Consider the following 21,769-nt stretch of genomic DNA (forward strand, 5'->3'; position numbering starts at 1 on the left):
CCAGCGCTTCCCCTTCGTCACCGCTCTCTCCCCTCCTCTCCCTCTTCTTTTACTTCCTTCGATAAGAGCACATTTCCTGACAAGATAAGCGGACCGGTGACACCTCCACAAGCCGAGTGCCGGCACAACGGCGGAGTCAGAGCTGCTGAACCATGTGCCTGCAGCACACCGAGCTGCCCCAGCCACCGCGGTGCACTTCCACGTCCATTTCTCCGTCCCGGAGTTCAGAAGTCGTGGCTGCCGGCAGCCAGGAGAGCGTGATCGCCCCGCGCTGCTCCCGGCACGGCCCCGCTGTCTGCAGCCCCATCAATTTCAAAGGAGGACGCTTCTGCCCGAGGCTCCATCCGGATGAGGAGGAAACACACAGGCTGTGCTCAAACCGAAGTTGACCAAACACATCCACTGTTCCTCCTTTGTTGTTTTGCTTTGTTTTGTTTTTCCCCTTAAACTCCACTGGAACAGGAGCGCTGTGCTGTGGTGCAGCAAAGGGCGAAGCACCGCGCACAGAGGGGCACCGAGCCGGTCCTGTGCAGAAGAGCAGAGCTGCACACAGCCCTGTCCCTGCGCAGCGCCCACGGGCACAGCCGTGGCTGCGTGGCACAGCCCGGGCCGCTGGGGGTCCACTCCTGGCACGGTGGCCCCCATCCCCCTGCACAGCCCCGAGCCCGGAGCCGGGCACCGCTCCTCGGGCTCAGGTGGAGGCACTGCACAGAGGAGCACAGGAAGCCCAGCACCCACCTTGTCCAGGTGGAAGATGAGGTCCAGCTCACAGATGTTCTCCAAGCACTTGTCCAGCGTGTACACAAACACCTGAGCAAGGGAAGGGGTGTGCAAGCGGCACGGTGAGACCCACGCACGGAGCCTCGGCCCCACCTGGACCCCCCAGCCCCCACTGCCCACTGTCCAGCTCTCGCTGTGGCCAGGCACGGGGAGCAGTGCACTCAGCAGTGTCTCGGGCTGGCACGGGGCAGCTCTGCGGGGGCAGTGCCCACGGTGCCAGGACAACGAAGGCCCCGGAGAGCCCTCGTGCCGTCGTGTTGGGCTGCTCCCGGCCCCGGGTCCCGCAGGGACCTCAGCCGCGCTCAGCCGACGTTTATCAGCCGCCGTCCATCGGCGCACGCGGGGACTGAGAGCGCTTTTTTCTGCTCTTGGAGAACCTCCAAGAACCTCCCCCCCCCCCCCCGGGAAGCCCCCCGCCCGCTCCGGGGCCGCACGGCCGCTGCTCCCGCCCGCGCCGCCAGGGGGCGCCAGAACCACGGCGCGCCGGTACCGGGAGGGCGGGGCTGCGCGGCGCGACACGCCCCGGCGGGCACACGCACACGCACGCGCACACACGTACATATACGCCCACATACACGCGCACGCGCACAGACACACACGAATGAGCGCGCTGCTAGCGGGGCTTCGGCTCCCCGCACCCCGCCCCTGCTGGCTCCGCAGCGGCCGCTGGCGGCGGGGCGGGTACCGGGCGCGTGGGCACCGCGGGGGCGCGCAGCCCCAGGAGTGCCAGCAGCGGGTGGCAGCGGTCAGCTGTACGGGCGAGCGCGGTCCGCTTCAGGGTCAGTTCGGCAGTCACAGCCGGGCGGGGCGGGGCGGCACGGAACGGCACCCATGGCCGGGGGACGCCCGTGGCTGCACGAGGACTCCTGACCCCGCGCGCTGATTGGCCGCGGGTGTCACCACCGCCAGTCGCCATTGGCTGAGGCTGACGCAGGGATCGCGTCCGCACGCCCCGATTGGCCGGGGCTGCTCGGGGGCCTCGCGTCCAAATATCGCCTCTGAGCGGAGCTTGGACTGCGAGCGGCGTCACATCCGCGCGCTGCGATTGGCTGAGGCTGCCGCGAGCAGCGCGGCCGCGCGTTGTGATTGGCTGCGGCCGCTACGTTGCCAAAAGCACACTTCCCTGTGTGTTGCTATTGGTTGCGGCTGCTGCAAACGGCGCGTCCGTATTGGCGGAGCCCGGTGGGCTGCGGGAAGGATCCTGTCTGCGCGCTCTGATTGGCTGAGGCCGCTGGGCTGATGCAAGTGCCGCGCCTGCGCGTTAGCAGCGGCCCGCGCTCTGCTGGGTTCGGGGGCTCCGTGGGCAGCGCTGGGGAGCGGAGCTCTCTCCCGTGTGAGAGAGGAGCCAGCTCTGGCTGCTCCAAAAGCGGCTGCCCCCGGCCGGAGCTGAGCTGAGCAGTGCAGTGCCGGTTGTGCCTTTGGGAATTTACATTTAAGAAAAGATTAAAAAAAAAACAAAAGACGATGCGCAGCAGCTCCTGGGAGAGAGGAGTGAGAAAGCAGAATGACAGTGCTGGCACAGAGCTCTGTGCAAGAGGGCTGCAGGTGCTGCACAGCCAGAGCAGGAGTTTGCCCTCTGTCCCTGCGGGCCGTGGAGAGTGCGCAGCGCGGGGATGGCGCTGCCGGAGCCGCTGCACACAGAGAGGAGCCTGCGGGGCAGCGGGAGCTCTGGGGGGGGGGCACCGGTAACAGCCCGGTAGCGGTGGGTGATACGTTGCGTCCGCGTCCCTGTGCCGGTGCGGTGCCCGTGAAGGACGGCGTTCAGCTCTGAGCAGCGGCGGTCGGAGGGCACCGCCCGAGCTCGGGGCGCCGCGCGGATCCGGGGCGCGGGCCGCCATTGGCTGCTGCGCGGAGGGGCCGCTCTGCGGGCGCGCTGATTGGCTGGCGGCCGATCCCCCTCTGCCGACCGCTGTCCCTCTGCCCTCGCTCCGCGCCCCCCATCCTCACTGCCCCCCAAACCGCCCCCTCAGTGCACGACGCCGTCGTTCCCCAGCCCCGCCCGTGCAGGAGCACAGTGAACTGCGTCAGCCCTACGGATGGGCCTTGAACATCTGCAAATATTTGCACGGGAAAACCGAGCTCTAACAAAGCCCGCGCGGTGGGAAAAGACTGCGGGCACACGGAGGTGGGTGGCGGAGCCGTGGACACGCGCATCGTGGGGGTCTGCCTCCTGGCAGCGCTTTGAGCCAGGCCCCGCCAGCAGCGATGCTGTTCCGGGGTCACCGGACCACCCTCCGGGCGCACAGCGGATGCGCGCAGCAATAGCCGTCACCAACGTACACAGATCAGCAATGTCACATTTCACATAAGAATGTGGAAAGCGGAGAGAGAACGAGAAGTGTCTGCAGAGACACAAAGGGCTGCGTCTTCAGGCCCCTCCCGGCAGCGACGCCTGTCCGGCTCCGCGCTTCCATGGAGATGAGCATCCGCCTTCGGGGCTGTGCCGGATCCCCGCCGCCCCCCGCAGACCCCATCGCGCCCCGCTCTCCCGTCGCCGTCCCCGCGTGCAGCCATCACACCCCGTCCCCCCGCGGCCCTGAGCGGCATCCCCCGGCCACGGGGAGCTCGGGGGTGTCAGGGAGGGGGGACGTTCTGCCCGCCCAGGGGTGGCCCTTTCCTCTGCGGGAGCCGTGCCCCGCGCAGTACCCTTAGGTCGCCGAGGCCGCGGCTCCGGTGGGCGGTGGGGGGACGAGTCCCGGCAGCGGCCGTGCGCCGGGTCCCCCACCCCCCACCCCCGCCCCCTCTCCCCCTCCCCCGTGATGCGTTCTCAGGGCCGGGGCCGCGGGCTGCTCCCGCCCCACGGCTACAGGTGGTCGCGGCGGGCGCCGGCCCGGGGACGGCATCGCGGGGAGGGACGCGGCGGCCGCCCCCGCTCCGGGCAGCTCCGCAGCCCCAGCGCCGAGCGGGCCGCGCCCCGCAGCTTTGTTCCCCGGTGTCGGGGGCGGGCCGGGTTCCGGGCGCTGCCGGCGGCCGGAGCGGGCCGGGGGGTGGGCGTAGGTCCGCTCGGAGCCCGGGAAACTTGTCCGGGCGCGGCGGGGGGGAAGCGGGGGCACGGCGGCGAGATAAAGGGCCCCGGCGCCGCCGCGCTCCTCGCTCCCGGCCGAGTTAGGAGGAGCTGTTTTGCATCCCTTCACGTCAGCCTGCCTCATTCCCTCCTTCCTTCCTTCCTGCGCGCCCAGCGCCGGGCCCACGGCCCGCAGCCGCCGTCGCCCCGCGCCCTGCGGAGCCGCCGCGGGAGCGCACGGTGAGTCCCCGCCGCGCCCCGGGGCCGCAGCCCCCGCCCGGGGCCCCGCGCGTCGCCGCCCGCCCGCTTCCCTTCCCCTCCCCTCCCCGCGCCGGGCCGGGCGCGATGGCGGCGGGAGGGGGGGGGGGAGGGGTGCGGGGCGGCGGCGGCGGTGCCCGGTCCGCACGTGGGTCCGCCCGCCCCGCTCCGCAGCCGCAAGTTTCCCCACCGCCGCCGCTCACAAAGTTTCTCCGCGGCCGCGGGGCCGAAGTTGCGGAGGGGCGGGGGGGGGGGAGGGCCGGGCCGGGCTCGGCTGCGGGGCGGGGGGTCAGGACCTGTTGCGGGGCAGCAGCCCGGTACGGCACGCTTCCCACGCCGGCACCGGGACCCGAGCGCGGCGTCCGGGGAGGGGGGGCTACGGGGGAGGCGCGGGCAGGGTGGATGGGGGGGGGAGGGGTCGCCGGGGTCGCGCGTGAATGGGCCGCGCTGCGGGGCGGGGGCGACCCCAGAGGGGTTGGGGCCGATACCAGAGGGGTCGGGTCGGTCGCGTCGTCGCGTGCGTCTCTTTCAACCCCCGCCCCCACCCCGGCCGTCACCCGGTCCTCACGCGCGGAGGTCCTCGCGGAAGGCGTGGGATAGCGGCGGGGCTGCGGGTGACCGCGAGGCCACCGAGGTGCGACGGTCCGCGGGGTGGCGGGGCCGGCCGCACCGGGGTCGGGGGGTCGGGCTGCCGGCAGCGGCCGGTGCCGTCCCGGCCGGGAACCGCGGTGCGGCCGGAGGGAGGGGAACGGCCCCGGGGTGGGGATGACACCGCCGCGACCCCCGGGAGCCGCCCCGCCCGGTGCCGGGCTCCGCTCCTTTTGTCCCCCGGCGCCCCGGGGGCCGCGGGAGGGGCCGGGCAGTGCCGGCCGCGCTTCGGGGTGGGAGCCGCGCTCGGAACTTCTGCGGCCCTCTGACAGCGGCACGGTAAGCGGCGGGACGCGGTGGGCACCTTCGTTACGCTGATGAGTTAAGTCGTGAGTAGTTTCTTTGTCAGCGCTCAGTGTCAGGAGGCGGCGGGCGGCACTCGGTGCCTCCGCTCCCCACTGCGCCCCGGGAGCTCCCGCAGCAGCTCGGGCTCGGCTCGTGGGCTCTCAGCTGTCCCAGGCAGCCCGGCACGCTCTGCGTGTGCTGCTGCAGTGGGGCCCGGGCAGCGGTCACAGCGTTTGGAGCTCAGCTCAGGTGTGCCGGAGACCCTCAGCCCACGGCTGTCCCGGGGCAGCTTCAGGAGGGCACCCTGAGGTGCTCACTGCTCCTCGTGACCCTTTGGCAGCGAGTTGAGGGCACAGCAGTGCGGCGCTGGGGATCCACGTTGCCAACAATGAGCTCCAGAAACCAAGAGCCTCCAGAGATGGGCCTGGATGGGTGCCGTGCTGAGTGCAGTGCCCCGTGAGCGCCCTGTGCCCCACGCAGCAGCTGGGCTGCAGTGACTCACGCTGTCACGCAGCAGAGGAGCGTTTCCAGTGTGGGCGCGGGGAACTGGGGGATCAGGAGTCGGTACAGGTGGTGCTGGAGCAGGAGCCTCCTCCCGTGGGGCACAGCACGTCTCTGCTGGATCCCGCTGACGCAGGGTGGGTCCGAGCTCTGCGGAGGTGCACTGAGTGGGGCAGACATGCAGAGGAGGCTTCGTGTTTGTCAGCAGGTTTAGGAAACGGCACAGAGGGAGATGAGTCTAAACATGAATCCACAGCACTGAACAGCAGCAGCAGCGGTGGGCAGTGATGGGTTTGTGCCACAGGAGAGTGCTGGGAGTCGGTGCAGTACTGCAGAGCCAGCCCAGCACTGACCCAGCAAAGGGACCAGCCCCAGGTGCTACTCGGGGTTCCCGCAGCTGCAGCTTGGCCTGGTGGGCAGAGGATGCTCCTTCATCTGAGGAATTCCTCCCCTGCTTCCCATGGGGATCTGCCCAGAGAGCTCACAGGACGCGTTTTCTTTCTCAAACTTCAAATTGAAGGGGGTGAAGGGGATTTTAAGCTCTCCCCACGGTGGTCTTTGCGCCCAGCTCCTTGACAGTCACTGCGAGGACGATAGGGCATTTTTAGCAATGTACGTAGAAACAACATGTAATAATCCTGCCCCCACGCCCCTCTGTGTGGTGTGTTCCCAGTTCCCAGTTCCCTCCCGGCTGCACAGCGGTCACTGTGAGACACCACGGCCTTTCCTGTAAAGGAGAAGTGAGAGGAGGGGGAGGTTTGACTGTTCCTAACACGAGATGGAACAAACTTCTGGGAACATTCTCAAGCAGAAGTGGAAGCTCAACTTCCCCCTCCTCCGTCCCCCCCAGCCCAGCTCTAACTTCACCACAGGGAAACTGAGGCAGAGGGCACTGTAGGAGTCGGGAGAGGAAAAGTCTCATAGAGACTTCACCTGAAGCTCGGCGAGCTGTGCTGGGCCCCACGTGGGTCGGTGTGGGGCTGCGGAGCTGCACAGCCCTCCGTGGGCTCAGCTGTGGTTCGTGGCCCAGGTGCTGCCCAGACTGCTGCGCTGTGTGGGGTGCAGTGTGGTGAAAACGTGGGCCGTTATTTGCTGCTGAGAGCTGCAGGACCCCGCAGGGCTCTGCTGCACGCTGCCCTGGGGACGTGCTGGCCGCTGTCACCGCGCGTTGTGTTCCTGCTCACTCCTCTTGTGCACCTTGGGGACCGCAGAGTGCATCCGCAGAGCTTAAAGCTGCGACTTGTGGGGGATTTCGAGTGGTTTGGTTTCATTTCACGCCCATCAACAAGGGGTGTGTGTAAGCAAATTATTTCAGCAGCGGAGTGCTCCGTGTGCCTGCAGGACGTTGTTGGTGCGAGGAGCAGAGCACGGCTCTGTGGTGTTGTGGGGACACGGACCGAGCACAGCTCGGGTGGCCCTTGCTGCCACAGCAGATGGGGAAAGCAGCCGAGGTGCAGAATGTGACCGGAGGTGTGAAACGTTTACAAAGAGTGCTGAGATGGAGGCGATCCCGGGGCCACAGTGACAGATTGCTCCGGACTGAGTGCTGCTGGAGGGGCTGCCCCAGGAGCTGCAGAGGAGCACCGGGCTGTGCTGCTCCTCCCCGGGCTGCTGCCCTCTGTACCGTTAACGCTGTGATCCTCTCACTGCAGGCAGACTTTGCTGGGCCTCCCCAGCTCTTATTGTGTGGAGCATGCATTCTGCTGCACTCGTGTGCTGTGCCATTGCTGCCACCCGTGCACCCGCAGCTCTGCGGGACGGGGCTGGGGCACAGTGCACAGCCAGGACAGCTCTGGTGTGAAATTTCAGCTGTTGCAGACTGCCAGGCCGGGGGCATGGAGCGCAGCGTGTGGAGGGACGGTGTGGTGCTATGGGTGCAGGGCAGGCAGCCCCTTCCCCAGCTCTGCACTGCTGGTGCCACTGCCTTGGTGGAAGTGGTCTTCTTGGGCAGGCTCCTGGCTGCTCCTGGCTTCTCCTGGCTGCTCTTACCAGCTCCTTACTGGCTCCATCCCAGCTCCATCCCAGCGCATCTGAAGGAGCGGGTAAAGCAGCTCAGCTCAAAGCAGTCCCCAAACCTTGCTCACTCTGAATTCCTTTATCATCTGAAGCTTCCGTTCTGCGCCTGCTGCTCACGTCCCAGCTCTGCCGGCGCAGGAGCGATGCCCCCCAGCTCAGGAGCGTTGTGTTTTACCTGCTGGTGCTCCAGGCTTTGTCATGAAAGAGGAGGGCACCTCCACGCTGGGTGCGTGGGACCATGCTCGCTGTGTTCTCGCAGTGCTGTGGCTCTGGGCTGGGATGGGCAGCACTGAGCTGCCACCTCCGGCCCTGGGGGGGGGCTCTGGGAGGAGGGGGCCCTCGTGTCTCTCAGGTGTGTGCCCATGTGTTGCTGTATGGCAAGCAGTGTGTGCAGTGGCCACGCTGCTCACACCAGGGCACACTGGGGCTGCGTGGGATGGGGCAGTGTGAGCAGAGAGGAGCATCGGCAGCGGCTCTGGAGCTGCGGGAGAGCTCCACACTCCAGACAGACCCATGGCTCTGCCCCATTGCTTCCACTCTGTGGGTCACTGGGAAGCATTTCCCAATGCCCAGTGCAAGGTGCTGCCCTGTTCAGAGGGCGATCTGAAACATCTTCACCTCTCAGATCTGAGAATAGTGCAGCTTCTGCAGCCGAGCAGTTTGTTTTGCTCCTGAAATGAGCACACCAGTGCTGGCGATGCAGGAGGGGGAGGCAGTGCAGCTCCCCCAGAGGGTCGACTTCCCCCGAGCCCTGAGCACCCGCCGCATCCTACTGGGAGCAGGAGGTTTGTGTGTCCGTCCTGGGAGCAGTGCTGAGCTCTTGTCCCTGCCCAGGGCTGCGCAGTGCCCCGTGCCCTCGGAGCGGCGTGGGGTCCCGGCCCCGTGCTCCTCCTGCCCCCCAGTGCCGTCCTTCCCGCTGAGGTTTTGCTTCTTGACCCACATCTCCGGCTCAGATCGCTTCCTGAGGCCGCACGGTTCTGTTTTCTGTTTGCTGCTGTTTTCACCAGGGGAAGGATGGAGGGATTTGGAGACCCTGTGTGGAGTCAGACCCTCCTGCAGAACTCAGCGTGCAGAGTTCGCTCACTTTCCTTCGTATTGCTGCACTGTTTCCGACGTGAGTGTTCTGGAGCAGCGCGGTGTCTCCTTCAGGGACTCGGAAAGGAGCGGATTTATTCTGTGCTGCGCTGAGAATTAACTCTCTTTTCTTCCTTTTCCCTCTGCCCCCTCTGGAAAGAGAGAGAATGTAAAAAAAGAAGAAAGGATTTACATTGTGGCGGTGATTGGCACAGTGTGTGAATGAGAGGTCATTTCATGTGGCTGTTTCTTTTCAGGCGCCCTTTTTTTCATGCACACTGTATTCAGGCCGGGAGCATTCTTTCTTTTCAAAGCTTCTCTGTCTGTCTCTCTCTTCCCCCTCCTTTATTTTTCATCCCTTTTCTTTACTTTTGCTGTCTTTTCATTCTGTTTTTCTCCTCCCCCTTGGGGCTCCATTTTTTCTTTCCTCTTTCCTCTATTCAGTTCCTTTTTTCTTTTCGCATCCTTTCTGAATAGCTCTTCTATTTTCGGAGAGGAAAGGGACCGCGTCGAAGAGAAGTCTCTGCGGCCAGCGGGAGCCCGAAAGTCGCCCTTTCCCTGTTTATTTCACTTAAAAGCAAAAAACAGTTTTGCAGAGAGGAGGGACCGCAGACCCCGCGCGGCGCGGCCGGCAGCTGTGCTGTGCGCTCAGGTGCGGGCGGTGGGGCCGTCCCATGGCACGGCAGTGGGGTGGAGGGGCCCCGGGGCTGTGCTGTGCAGGGGGTGAGGCGTGGGGAGGGGGCTTGGTGTGGAAGAGGAGCATCGCAGAGCCCCGGTGCGGCGCTCGGGGCCCATGGGGCTGCGGGGTGGGGCCGTGGGTTCCCTGTGGGTCGCGGTGCTGCGGGGTCGGAGGGCTCCGTGGGGTCGTGTTGTGCTGTGGGGAGGGGCTCTGAGCGCAGCTGGGAGCTCGTGGTGGTGGCACCCAGCGCCCAGCAGCCCGTGACTGAGCTGCTGGAGCAGCCCTCCCCACTTCCCCTCAGCTGCTGTCTCCCTGCCTGCTCAAAGCCACAGCAGAAGCTGAGGGCCGCAGGAGCGCAGCTCGGGGCCACTGGTTCTCCTTTGGTGTTGGAAGCGCAGGAAGATGGGGACGGGGGGACACAGGGGCGGGGGGACACAGGGGCGGGGGGACACAGGGACGGGGGGACACAGGGACGGGGGGACGGGGCTGCCCTGTTCCAGCTGCAAAGCGCCGGGCAAAGGTGAAGTGGGAGTGCAGACTGCAGCGCTGCACGGAATGGGCAGTGAGCCTGCAGGCAGCGTGCATCAGCTCCCATTGCCCAGCACCAGACGTCCAGAGCACTCTGCCTTTGTCTGCAGGGCTGGGGAAGCACCTCCAGCACTGCTCCCAGCTGGGGTGTGGGGTGGGTGCCTGGGCAGCGCGGCCTTGGGGGTCTGGGGCTGGGGGGACCCGGCAGTCGTGGAGAGGATTCTTTCTTTTGCGAGTGGGATTCAAATAATTGTAACCCAGAGACAGAGGAAATGTAGGAGGAGATGAAAAGCGAGAGAAAGCAAGCAAGCAAAGGACAGAGGTTTGGAATACAGAGGGAGATTAGGAGATAGATGAAAGAAAAAGGAGAGAGATAAGAGGGAGGCAGAGGACAGATCCACAGCGCCCAGATAGAGGTTGCCAGGGAAACGGGAAGGATGAGAGGAGAGGAGAGGAGAGGAGAGGAGAGGAGAGGAGAGGAGAGGAGAGGAGAGGAGAGGAGAGGAGAGGAGAGGAGAGGAGAGGAGAGGAGAGGAGAGGAGAGGAGAGGAGAGGAGAGGAGAGGAGAGGAGAGGAGAGGAGAGGAGAGGAGAGGAGAGGAGAGGAGAGGAGAGGAGAGGAGAGGAGAGGACAGGGTGCTGGCTCAGGGCTGGGGCTGAGGGTCTCAGCAGGGGCTGTCGTGGATTGGATCAGTGGGTGCAGCCCCTCTCCCTGTGGGGCAGCCATGTGCTGTGCGGTCCCTGTGCTGTCATTATTTGGGAATCACCCCTCCTCCCCCTGCAGCTGTGTGACCAGGAGCACGGTGGCCGTGAGCCCATCAGTGTTTGCTTTCTCCTCTGGGTGTGAGGATTGCAGTGAGGCTGCTGGCAGCATCACCAGATATTGACTGTGTGTGTTGTTATCGTGGTCACACCAACACGCCGTCACCATTGTCACCAGCAGAGCCGTGCTGGGACGGGTGCTGGGAGCATGGGGCTGTGCTGGGATGGGTGCTGGGAGCATGGGGCTGTGCTGGGATGGGTGCTGGGAGCATGGGGCTGTGCTGGGATGGGTGCTGGGAGCATGGGGCTGTGCTGGGACGGGTGCTGGGAGCATGGGGCTGTGCTGGGACGGGTGCTGGGAGCATGGGGCTGTGCTGGGATGGGTGCTGGGAGCATGGGGCTGTGCTGGGACGGGTGCTGGGAGCATGGGGCTGTGCTGGGATGGGTGCTGGGAGCATGGGGCTGTGCTGGGATGGGTGCTGGGAGCATGGGGCTGTGCTGGGATGGGTGCTGGGAGCATGGGGCTGTGCTGGGATGGGTGCTGGGAGCATGGGGCTGTGCTGGGATGGGTGCTGGGAGCATGGGGCTGTGCTGGGACGGGTGCTGGGAGCATGGGGCTAACCCCTCCCCGGCGCCCAGCACTGCAGGGCAGCTCTGTGGGGCCAAGGGCTGCACCCGGAGAGCCCGGGGTGTGTGGGTGGGGCTGGGGGTCCTGGTCCCAGCCTGGCTGCTGTGCTGGGAAGTGGCACTCCCGGCCCATGAGAGCCATGGGGAAGTGTGAGGGGGAAGAGAAACTGCAGTGTCCCTCCGGCTGCCGCTTCTCCCCCGGTGCGGTGCTGTGCAGCTGACCCTGCAGCTCTGTGGCTGCTGTTTCCATGCTCCTGAGCAGCAAAGCTCACTCATGTACGAGGGCTTCAACATCTGCCAAAGTGCAAAGGGTCCTCTGTGTGACACAGGGCCGTGTTCGGTGCTGGGAGCCCAGAGAGCAGCGCTCATCCCCTGGTCCCTGACTCTTCCGAAAGCCTCCGGTCGGGGATGGAGTTTGGTTGTCTGCTTTTCTCAGACGTTGAGTGCTGGGAGCTGTGTGTGCAGCAGCCGCTCCCCATCCCGGCGCTGTGGGGCGGAGGAGTGGGGCTGTCCCCACCGCACACCGACCCGTCCAGCATTGGCTGCAGGGAGCAGTGCCACCGTGGGTTTGGAGAAACCAACCCTTGGATAAAGCGTGGTCCAGACGGGCTGGAATGGACACCCGAGTGAGAAACAGCGGTCGCTGCGTTGTGCCCCAAAATGAGCAAGAGAGCAGAATCCCAAGCGGATCTGTGCAGCTCTTCCTGCTTTCCTGCTCCTCCCTCCTGCACAGAGGGAAGGGACCCGGCCTTCCTCCCCAGGGAGCTCCCGTTGTGTGCAGCTTCCTCCCCGCAGCACGAATGGCCGCGGCTCTGGGAGCCGTGTTCCTCCTGGGAAGCTGCTGTGTGCCCCAAGGCCTCGGCACTGCGCTCCGACAGCACATCCGCACCACTGTGTGCTGTCCCTGCCGCTGTCCCTGCCGCTGTCCCTGCCGCTGTCCCTGCCGCTGTCCCTGCCGCTGTCCCTGCCGCTGTCCCTGCTGCTGTCCCTGCCGCTGTCCCTGCTGCTCTCTGGATGCTGAGAGGCTGCTATGGGGGCTCCTGTGTTGGGGAAGGAGGGCGATACGCAGCCCACAGCTCTCCAGCCCCTGGGGCTGCCGCAGCACCTAGCTGAGAATTTGTTCCTGTTTTGCCTTCCCCCATAGGGTTCCTCTTTGTTGCAGCTGCAGAGATAACTCCACTGAGCAGGGACGTCCTCCCCCACAGGAGGAAGCTGCAGCCTCCTGCTCGGGGCGGCCGTGCCACGCTGCCCTGCCCGCGCTGGGCATGGGTCCTTCTGGGGCTGTGCTCCCACGCACAGCTGTCCCCACGCAGAGTGTGCTCTGGTGGCCGTGTCCCCCGCCGGCGTGCTGCTCCAGCTGCCAGACTGCGGCTGTAGGCGTCTCCCACTTCTCTCTCCCACTTTCTCGTTTGCTTTGTCTGCCATCCGCCCTCCGCTCTTTCCCATCGCCGCTTCTTGCAGCCGGGGTCGTCACTGTGGGGTGTGACGGCCCTGCCCCCTCCTCGCTGCGCGCCTGCTCCCGGTGCCGCTCACTGCAGTCCGGGCCCCCTGCCCGGGGGGAGCAGGTGCTGCTGTGGGGCGCTCCGGGGCTCCTCAGGGGAGTGCGCAGCGAGGAGTGGGGCCCACGAGGCCGTTCCTTCTCCAGGGGTGCGTGGCAGCAGTGGGGGCTGAGCGGCTCCGTGGTGCTGTGCGCTGCTCAGACCCCACGCTGGGGTCGGGAGACATTTCCATCGAAGCGGTTTGCTCAGAGGGTCCCGTGGTGCCAGCAAGCCGTGCAGGCTGCTCCACCGGCCCTCCCCGCCGTGCTGGGCTCCTCCCTGCGCAAGCGGGCATCGCTCTGTGTCAGCTGTGAGCAATGGTTGGACTTTCCTCCTGGAAGCAGATGGAGTTATTACCAGTGAGGAGTCCCGCAGAAGCCTCCGGAGGGCAGCTGGGCTGCTCTGTGCGCTGAGTTTCTGTGCTTCCTGCTCTGCAGGCAGCGGTAGGGTGGGATGAGTCCCACGGAGCCCTGCCAGGAGGGCGGGTTGGCTTTCTGACCTGTCCCTGGGTTGGATGGGAGCGTGTTGGTGGGAGCTGCTGCTGGAGAGCTCTGGGGGACGCTGTGGGGTGTGTGGTGGGGGAGCAGGGCTGTGCACTGCTGCGGGTGAGCCCCCAGGGGCCCCATCCCCACGTGTGCTGGGGCTCTGGCACTGCTCGCAGTCAGTCCGGGGTTCACCGGGGACGGTGGTTTGCAGAGGGGTCCATCTCTGCTGGAGTGGCCGTGGGTCTGCGCAGGGTGGGAGGGAGCGCTGACGCCGTCCCTCTCCTCCCACAGCCATGAGCACATAGGGCGCGGAGATGGATCGTTTCACCGAGTGCGGGACGCAGACGGACGCCGTGGTGGTGCTGTCCCTGGCGCAGGCAGCGGTGCTGGGCCTGGTGTCCGACAATGAGCTGCTGGGGGCCACCGTCAGCCCCGCCGGCTTCTTCCCGGGAGTCGGGGCGGAGGGAGAGCCCGACGTCACGGCGGAGCCCGAGGGAGAGGGAGCGGCGGCGGACGGGCAGGAGGACGAGTCCCTGGAGGCAGAGTGCTCCCCGGAGAAGCACGCGCGCAGGAGGAAGCGGCCGCCGGTGAGGCTGCTGCCCAAGGTCAAGCGTGAGGAGGCGGAGGCGGAGGTGTTGGAGGTGTCCGTGCCCGGGGAGGACGAGGGCGACCTGCAGCGCGGTGCCCCCCCCCCGGATCCCGCACCGGAGCCCAGCGGTGCCGTGAAGATGATCGACCTCAGTGCCTTCAGCAGGAAACCCCGGCGCCTGCGGCACCTGCGGCGGCACGCGCGCCAGCAGCCCCACGGCCGCCAGCCCCACCCGGCGCAGGGCAGCGGCGCGGGCGCCGCGCGGACACCGTGCGCCTTCGAGGCGGGAGCCCCGTCCCCCGGGGAGCCCGAGGCACCCGCGTCCCCCGAGAGGGTGAAGAGCGAGCAGGGCTTCGCGTGGCAGGAGCCCGGAGAGCTGGAGGCGGACGGGGCGGGCGGCAACAGCGAGCACAGCAAGAAGGCGCAGCTGGACCGGCTGGACATCAACGTGCAGATCGACGACTCGTACCTGGTGGAGGCGGGCGACCGCCAGAAGCGCTGGCAGTGCCGCATGTGCGAGAAGTCCTACACCTCCAAGTACAACCTGGTCACCCACATCCTGGGCCACAACGGCATCAAGCCGCACTCCTGCCCGCACTGCAGCAAGCTGTTCAAGCAGCCCAGCCACCTGCAGACCCACCTGCTGACCCACCAGGGCACGCGGCCGCACAAGTGCGAGGTGTGCAGCAAGGCGTTCACGCAGACCAGCCACCTGAAGCGGCACATGCTGCTGCACACCGACATCAAGCCCTACAGCTGCCGCTTCTGCGGCCGCGGCTTCGCCTACCCCAGCGAGCTGAAGGCGCACGAGGTGAAGCACGAGAGCGGCCGCTGCCACGTCTGCGTGGAGTGCGGGCTGGACTTCTCCACGCTCACCCAGCTGAAGCGGCACCTCGCCACGCACCAGGGCCCCACGCTGTACCAGTGCCTGGAGTGCAGCAAGTCCTTCCACTACCGCAGCCAGCTGCAGAACCACATGCTGAAGCACCAGAACGTCCGGCCCTTCGTCTGCACCGAGTGCGGCATGGAGTTCAGCCAGATCCACCACCTGAAGCAGCACTCACTCACACACAAGGTAGGTGCCGGGGGAGGGGGGGTGTGGGGCACCCCGGGGTGTTGCCTCACTGCGTTGGCTGCAGGGGGCACTGGGGTGCCCACAGCCCAGGTCAGCCCCGCGCAGAGAAGGGGCTGCGCAGGGACAGCCCCCGCCCCGAGCTGCCTCTGGGCACTGCAGTCACCGCAGCGCTCCGTGCTGGGCAGCTCAGCTCAGCTGCCCCCCCACCCGCGCTCACCGCCCCACGCATCCCTGCAGGGCGTGAAGGAGTTCAAGTGTGAGGTGTGCGGGCGTGAGTTCACGCTGCAGGCCAACATGAAGCGGCACATGCTCATCCACACCAGCGTCCGGCCCTACCAGTGCCACATCTGCTTCAAGACGTTCGTGCAGAAGCAGACGCTGAAGACCCACATGATTGTGCACTCACCCGTGAAGCCATTCAAGTGCAAGGTAGCGCGGGGCACCAGGGCTGGCCAGGGTGGTGCGGGGCTGCAGAAATAGCAGCAGCAAAGGGAAGGAGCGGGAGGGCAGCGGGGAAGGCGGGCAGCCCCATCACAGGTCACTGGGGGGCGGTGGGGGCCCCCAGCAGCGAGGTCAGTTCCGCACAGCCGCACCCCCAGGGCTGCTGCCGGGCTGTCTGCTGGGGCTGGGGGCAGCGGGACCCCGCTAACCCCAGGACATCGCTGCAGGTCTGCGGGAAGTCCTTCAACCGCATGTACAACCTGCTGGGCCACATGCACCTGCACGCGGGCAGCAAGCCCTTCAAGTGCCCCTACTGCTCCAGCAAGTTCAACCTGAAGGGCAACCTGAGCCGGCACATGAAGGTCAAGCACGGCGTGATGGACATCAGCCTGGACAGCCAAGGTAGGCACGGGCTGCGCTGGGGGCTGTGTGCTGGGGGCTGTGCTGGGGGCTGTGCTGGGGGCTGTGTGCTGGGGCTGTGCTGGGGGCTGTGTGCTGGGGCTGTGTGCTGGGGGCTGTGTGCTGGGGGCTGTGTGCTGGGGGCTGTGTGCTGGGGCTGTGCTGGGGGCTGTGTGCTGGGGCTGTGTGCTGGGGGCTGTGCTGGGGGCTGTGTGCTGGGGCTGTGTGCTGGGGGCTGTGTGCTGGGGGCTGTGTGCTGGGGGCTGTGTGCTGGGGCTGTGTGCTGGGGGCTGTGTGCTGGGGGCTGTGTGCTGGGGCTGTGTGCTGGGGCTGTGTGCTGGGGGCTGTGTGCTGGGGGCTGTGTGCTGGGGCTGTGTGCTGGGGCTGTGTGCTGGGGCTGTGTGCTGGGGCTGTGCTGGGGCTGTGTGCTGGGGCTGTGTGCTGGGGCTGTGTGCTGGGGGCTGTGTGCTGGGGCTGTGTGCTGGGGGCTGTGTGCTGGGGCTGTGTGCTGGGGGCTGTGTGCTGGGGGCTGCGCTGGGGGCTGTGTGCTGGGGGCTGTGTGCTGGGGCTGTGTGCTGGGGGCTGTGTGCTGGGGGCTGTGTGCTGGGGCTGTGTGCTGGGGGCTGTGTGCTGGGGGCTGTGTGCTGGGGCTGTGTGCTGGGGCTGTGTGCTGGGGGCTGTGTGCTGGGGGCTGTGTGCTGGGGCTGTGTGCTGGGGCTGTGTGCTGGGGCTGTGTGCTGGGGCTGTGCTGGGGCTGTGTGCTGGGGGCTGTGTGCTGGGGCTGTGCTGGGGCTGTGTGCTGGGGCTGTGTGCTGGGGCTGTGTGCTGGGGGCTGTGTGCTGGGGCTGTGTGCTGGGGCTGTGTGCTGGGGGCTGTGTGCTGGGGCTGTGTGCTGGGGGCTGTGTGCTGGGCTCTGCGTGTTGCAGGCTGGGGGCTGGGGCTGTGTGCTGGGGGCTGCGCTGGGGGCTGTGTGCTGGGGGCTGTGTGCTGGGGCTGTGTGCTGGGGGCTGTGCTGGGCTCTGCGTGTTGCAGGCTGGGGGCTGTGCTCACTGCTGGCTTGCTGCAGGACTGACCACGGTGCCCATAGTGAATGCTTCATGGATGCTGTGGTGGGGAGGGGGCTGCTGTGGCGGCCCCACAGGCTGATACGGCTTGTGTGCGCTGTGCCCTAGATCCCATGATGGACCTGTCTGGGGCTGAGCACACCGAGCTAGACGGGCAGCAGGAGATGGAGGACTACGAGGAGGAGAACTCGTACGGCTACGGGGGGGTGGGGAACCCCCCAGATGAGAGCGCGCTGGCAGAGCAGGCCATGAAGGAGATGGCATACTACAACATGTTGTAGCAAGGAGGGTGGGTGGCCCGGGGTGGGTGGGGGGGGGGGACAGCGAAATGGACCCTGCGTGTAAGGGAACCACTGCTGGGGTGCAGCACTGCCGCGGGGGGGTGAGCAGGGGGCAGGCAGGGACATCCCTAAAGCGCGGCTGGGCACAGGGGAGCCTGGGAGAGCTCTCACCTTCACGGGGCCGTTCCTGCTGCGGGAAGTGGAGGGGGAGCGCCCTCCCGCCCGGTGCCCTGCCAGCCCCCTTGTCCCCCCACACCTCAGTGGCAGCCGGGCCCCACTCCCCACCCGCGGCCCGGTGCGATGTACTTGAAGCTGCCGGCGGGCAGGCTGCGTCCCAGCAGACGACGAGCATCGCTGCTCATCCTACCTCCTGGGTCTCCTGCGCTGTGCCACGCCGCAGCCGGGCGTCCCCGGCACGGAGCCGGGGCAGCTCACAGCCCGGAGCAGCTCCGGTCGCTCTGGCACCGGTGGGGAGCTGGTACGGGCTGAGCCGGGCAGGCCACGAGAGGCCACAGGGCACACACACAAAGAGTATTTTCTTACAAACTAATTGCAAAGCTCAGCGGAAGCAGCAGCTCTGAGCGCAGAGCGGCTCTGGCGAGCGATGTATTTAAAGGAAGGCAGACCCTGTTCAACTTGAGCAAATGATGGTATTTTGAAAGTAATTTATTTTTTTCAGATGTGCCGCGTGGTTGGATTTCTCTTTTCACTGAGTTCAGTTTCCTTCAACCAATGTTCTTTGTAAACCTGTGTAACGTGTGTGATCTGTGGAGCTGTGTGGGGCAGCGGGGCCGGGCGGGGGTCCCGTGCCCACAGGGGCAGCACTGCCACAGCTGCCACCCCGTGAGCATCTCCAGCGCGGGCCGCACGAAGGAACGTGGCTTGGAAATGCAGCCCCGGGGGGACCGTGTGCCTCCTCCCTGCCCCGTGGGGTGGAGCAGATTACAGGGGTGCCCTCTGCTCACAGCATGACCCCCCCAGCCCAGGAGGCTGCAGCCCCATCCCTGTGGCACACGCTGCAGCTGCCAGGGAAGGTGCAAGCACCGGGAGCCAAGGGGCGGCCGTGTGTGGGCCCCAGCATGCGGCCAGTGGCACCTGGAGCCCCCCCACGGCTGGACATCCCCCCCCACCAGCACCCCTATAGCTGTGGTTCCTCCAGCCCAGCCCCCCCCAGCACAGCCCCCGATGCCCACCCCACATCCCCACATCTACCTCTGTCCCATTACCAAAAAGCACCGCACCCCGCGCTGTGCCGGAGAGCTGTCGGGGTGCACCCCATGCTGCGTCTGCAGAGCGGCTGCCCCCCCCTCCCCCCCCCCGTGCAAAGCCCTACTGTGTTTATTTTTGTCTGTCTCCTCGGTTGGAAGAGTTGTTCAGCAATAATTCTAAATAAATGAATATTCTTTAGCTGCTGCCCGGAGCCCCGCGCACACCGCGGGCCGGGACGTGTTTAATGTTTGGCACCACGAGGTCAGAGGTTACATAAATTACAGCATGGTGAAGGGCAGCCCCCACCCCCCCACCCCTTCCTACAAACCCCCCCCAGAAACGATTTAAAAACACGCGCAGGAAAACGGGTTATAAAAATGAGGGGAAGGTTCCTGAGCCGCGGGCGCTGCCGGGTGTCAGCAGTGAGGTAACGGCGGGCGGCCCCGGGGGGGTCCTCTACTTTTTGCCCAGAGCCCTGTCCAGGTTGTTCTTGATGGCATCCAGGAAGTCAGTGGTGTTCACAAAATGCTCGTTCAGCTTCACGCTGTGGGAGGAGGGCAAGGAATGAGGACCTGGCCCCCCCACCCCCAGACCCAGCCGCTGCCCGGCGCAGTGTGAGCCCTAGATAGCCGCCCGCTCCCCCCCCCCGGGCCACACGTACTTGGCCAGCCCGTGGATGCAGCCCGCCAGGTCCTTCGTCATCGTCCCGCTCTCCACGGTCTCCACGCAGACCTTCTCCAGCGTCTGAGCGAACCTGGGGGCAGTGTGCTCAGCAGCAGCCACGGCCCAGTGTGGGTCCCCGTGTGCCCCACGGGGCGGCCTCCAAGCACCCCCCCACACTCACTTGATCAGCTCCGGGTTGCTGTCCAGCTTGCCCCGGTGCTCCAGCCCGCGCGTCCAGGCGAAGATGCTGGCGATGGGGTTGGTGCTGGTGGGCCGTCCCTGCGGGCACACCCCCCCACTCAGCACTCACCCTGGGCCGCCCCACACGGGGACCCCTCCGGGCGCACACCCACCTTCTGGTGCTCCCGGTAGTGCCGTGTGACGGTGCCGTGCGCCGCCTCCGCCTCAATGGTTTTCCCATCGGGGCACACCAGCACCGACGTCATCAGCCCCAGCGAACCGAATCCTGCAGCGGGACGGGGTCAGGGGGGGCGGGGGCACGGAGCCCCCCCCCGGCCCCAGACCTGCGGCGTCACCTTGGGCCAGGATGTCCGACTGCACGTCACCGTCGTAGTTCTTGCACGCCCACACGAAGCCGCCCGAGGACTTGAGCACCTGAGCCACCATGTCGTCGATGAGCCGGTGCTCGTACCAGATCTTCAGCTTGTCGAACTCCGTCTTGTAGTGCCTGCGGCGCAGCGGTCAGCGGCCCCACACCGGCACAGGGTGCCGCCCCACGGCCCACCCCGGCCCCACACCGCCCCGGCACGTCCGTACTTCTCAAAGATCTCCTGGAAGATGTCCTTGAAGCGCCCATCGTACGCCTTCAGGATGGTGTTCTTGGTGCTCATGTACAGCGGCCACTTCTTCTGGATGGAGTACTGGAAGCAGCTGTGCGCAAAGCCCGAGATGGACTGCGAAGGGCGCGCAGTGCTACGCTCAGTGGGGTCCCCCGGGCTCCCCGGCAGCCCCACAGACCCCCCCCACAGCCCCCGGTACCTCGTCCGTGTTGTACATGCCCATGCCCACGCCGCCGCCGGGGAAGTTGAACACCTCCCACTCCTTCGCCCCGCTGCCATCCTTCGGGGTGAAGACCATCTTGAAGGTCCCGGATTTGTTCACCACGAAGTCGGTGGCTTTGTACTGCGTGGGGTGCGGTGTCAGCACGGGGCCGTGCGGCAGCAAGCCCCCCACCCCGCCGTGCTCACCTGGTCGCCGTGGGCGTGCCGGCCGATGGTGATGGGCTGCGTCCAGCCGGGCACCAGGCGCGGGATGTTCCTGCAGATGATGGGCTCCCGGAACACCGTCCCGCCCAGGATGTTCCGGATCGTCCCATTGGGGCTCTTCCACATCTTCTTCAGCTTGAACTCTGCGAGGCGCAGCGGTGAGGCACCGCTCAGCACAGCACAGCCCCCCGGCCCCCTCGTGCCGTGGGCGGCCACCAGAGCCCCGTGCCAGCAGCACAGTGCCCGACCCACGGCCCCCCCGGCCCCCTCCCACCTTCCACCCTGGCCTCGTCGGGCGTGATGGTGGCACACTTGACGGCCACGCTGTACTTCTGGGTGGCCAGCGCAGAGTCGATGGTGACCTGGTCGTCCGTCTTGTCCCGGTGCGGCAGCCCCAGGTCAAAATACTTGAGCTGCACGTCCATGTTGGGCAGGATCAGCTGAGGGGGGAGGGTCAGAGGGGGGAGGGTCAGAGGGGGGAGGGTCAGAGGGGGGAGGGTCAGAGCGGGGCCGCCCGGGAGCGGCACTGTGCAGCGCTGCACAGCCAAACCCGGCCCCCCATCCCCCCCCCCCGCGCCGGAAGCCACGCAGCGCGCACCACCTGCTTCCTGCGGGGCGCCCCACGGCCCCGTACCTTCTCCTTGATGAAGGCCCAGATGATGCGCGTCATCTCGTCGCCGTCCATCTCCACCACCGGGTTGGCCACCTTGATCCGCCTGTCGGCATCTGCGGCAGCGCGGCGTCACGGGGGCACCGCGCGCGGGGCCGGGACCGGGCTTGGTGCAAGCTCCCGTGGGCACGACGGCTTGGGGCACAAAGCCCCCCCGCCCGCCCCGGGGTACTGCGGCTGAGAGGGTCCGCTCCGGGCGCGGGTTGGGGTGCCCCGCGCTGCGGCCCGGCCCTCGCTGTGGTCCGCCCCACCCGCGGCACAAACGTGGTGGACGCACCCCGAGCCGCGTGGGGCCGGGACCGGAGCGGCTCTGGGTGCAAACCCCGCGCAGGACGCGGGTGCAACGTGAAGTGCAAAACCCCACGCGGGAGAGGGACGTGGCCCGGTGCAACCCGTCGGGGCCGTCGGGACACAAACCGAACCGGGTCCGGGTGCAGCCGTCCCGTCCCGTCCTCAATCCGGGTCGCTACGTAGTGCCGGGGGGGGGGGGGGGGGGCGGGGCTGCACACGGGGCTGGGGCCGAACCGCTCCGAACCGCGCCAACCCCCCCCGAACCGCGCCGCGTCCCCTCCCCGCAGCCCTCCCCCCGCGCCCTCCCCGTCCCGAAGGACCCCCCCGCGACCCCCGAGGTCACCGTACTCACAGTGCCGCCGCTGCCCCGAGGGCCCCAGCGCGGTGCAGGCGGCGGGGGGGGGGCAGCGGGACAGCCCGGCGGAGCGGCTCAGCGCCGGGACAGCGCGGAGGCAGCGGGCGGCCATGGCGCGGCGCGACGGGGCGGCGGCGGCGGCGGCGGCGGCGGCGGCGGAGAGGGGACGCGGTTCGCTCCGCCCCGGGGCGGTGCGTAAAAGTCTGCGCCCGGCACCCCCGCGTCGGGCCCCGCGCGGGACGGGGGGAGGGGGGGAGCGAGGCCGTTGCACACCCCCGTCCCGTAGCCCACCCGCGGCCCCGTTGGGGTGCACCAGTGGAAC

At 67.2% G+C, this 21,769-nt stretch overlaps 2 protein-coding genes across 3 annotated transcripts; one reads left to right on the top strand and one right to left on the bottom strand.

Annotated features, from left to right (window-relative positions):
* Positions 1-3,785: 3,785 nt before the first annotated feature.
* Positions 3,786-17,442, top strand: ZNF710 (zinc finger protein 710). 2 transcript variants are annotated; one of them, XM_065734139.1, is made up of 5 exons: positions 3,786-4,024; positions 13,476-14,848; positions 15,086-15,277; positions 15,517-15,691; positions 16,861-17,442. In XM_065734139.1, exons 2-5 carry the CDS (start codon positions 13,499-13,501, stop codon positions 17,031-17,033), a joined length of 1,890 nt encoding a protein of 629 aa, XP_065590211.1. In that variant the 5' UTR covers positions 3,786-4,024; positions 13,476-13,498; the 3' UTR covers positions 17,034-17,442. The 2 variants fall into 2 exon arrangements, with proteins under 2 accessions (XP_065590211.1, XP_065590212.1); XM_065734140.1 differs by lacking the exon at positions 3,786-4,024 and having other exon boundaries at positions 13,406-14,848.
* A 1,003-nt stretch (positions 17,443-18,445) lies between these two features.
* Positions 18,446-21,584, bottom strand: IDH2 (isocitrate dehydrogenase (NADP(+)) 2). Its single transcript, XM_065734141.1, has 11 exons — positions 21,445-21,584; positions 20,766-20,857; positions 20,406-20,571; positions 20,114-20,274; positions 19,905-20,048; positions 19,683-19,819; positions 19,442-19,593; positions 19,259-19,371; positions 19,087-19,184; positions 18,904-18,996; positions 18,446-18,786 (listed from the first exon to the last, which is right to left on the bottom strand). The coding sequence occupies exons 1-11, from the start codon at positions 21,557-21,559 to the stop codon at positions 18,699-18,701; spliced, it is 1,359 nt and encodes a 452-aa protein (XP_065590213.1). The 5' UTR covers positions 21,560-21,584; the 3' UTR covers positions 18,446-18,698.
* Positions 21,585-21,769: the final 185 nt, after the last annotated feature.

Source organism: Cyrtonyx montezumae, unplaced genomic scaffold, assembly GCF_038088225.1.
Source record: "Cyrtonyx montezumae isolate F1298 unplaced genomic scaffold, pur_monq_1.0 scaffold_17, whole genome shotgun sequence".
Taxonomy (NCBI): Eukaryota; Metazoa; Chordata; class Aves; order Galliformes; family Odontophoridae; genus Cyrtonyx; species Cyrtonyx montezumae.

Coding starts and splice junctions, on each gene's coding strand:
- ZNF710 (XM_065734139.1), top strand. CDS start 13,499: ATGGATCGTTTCACCGAGTGCGGGACGCAGACGGACGCCGTGGTGGTG. Junction 15,278..15,516: donor TGAAGCCATTCAAGTGCAAG/GTAGCGCGGGGC, acceptor ACATCGCTGCAG/GTCTGCGGGAAGTCCTTCAA. Junction 15,692..16,860: donor CATCAGCCTGGACAGCCAAG/GTAGGCACGGGC, acceptor GCTGTGCCCTAG/ATCCCATGATGGACCTGTCT.
- IDH2 (XM_065734141.1), bottom strand. CDS start 21,559: ATGGCCGCCCGCTGCCTCCGCGCTGTCCCGGCGCTGAGCCGCTCCGCC. Junction 20,275..20,405: donor CGACGAGGCCAGGGTGGAAG/GTGGGAGGGGGC, acceptor TGCGCCTCGCAG/AGTTCAAGCTGAAGAAGATG. Junction 19,372..19,441: donor GTCGGACATCCTGGCCCAAG/GTGACGCCGCAG, acceptor GTCCCGCTGCAG/GATTCGGTTCGCTGGGGCTG.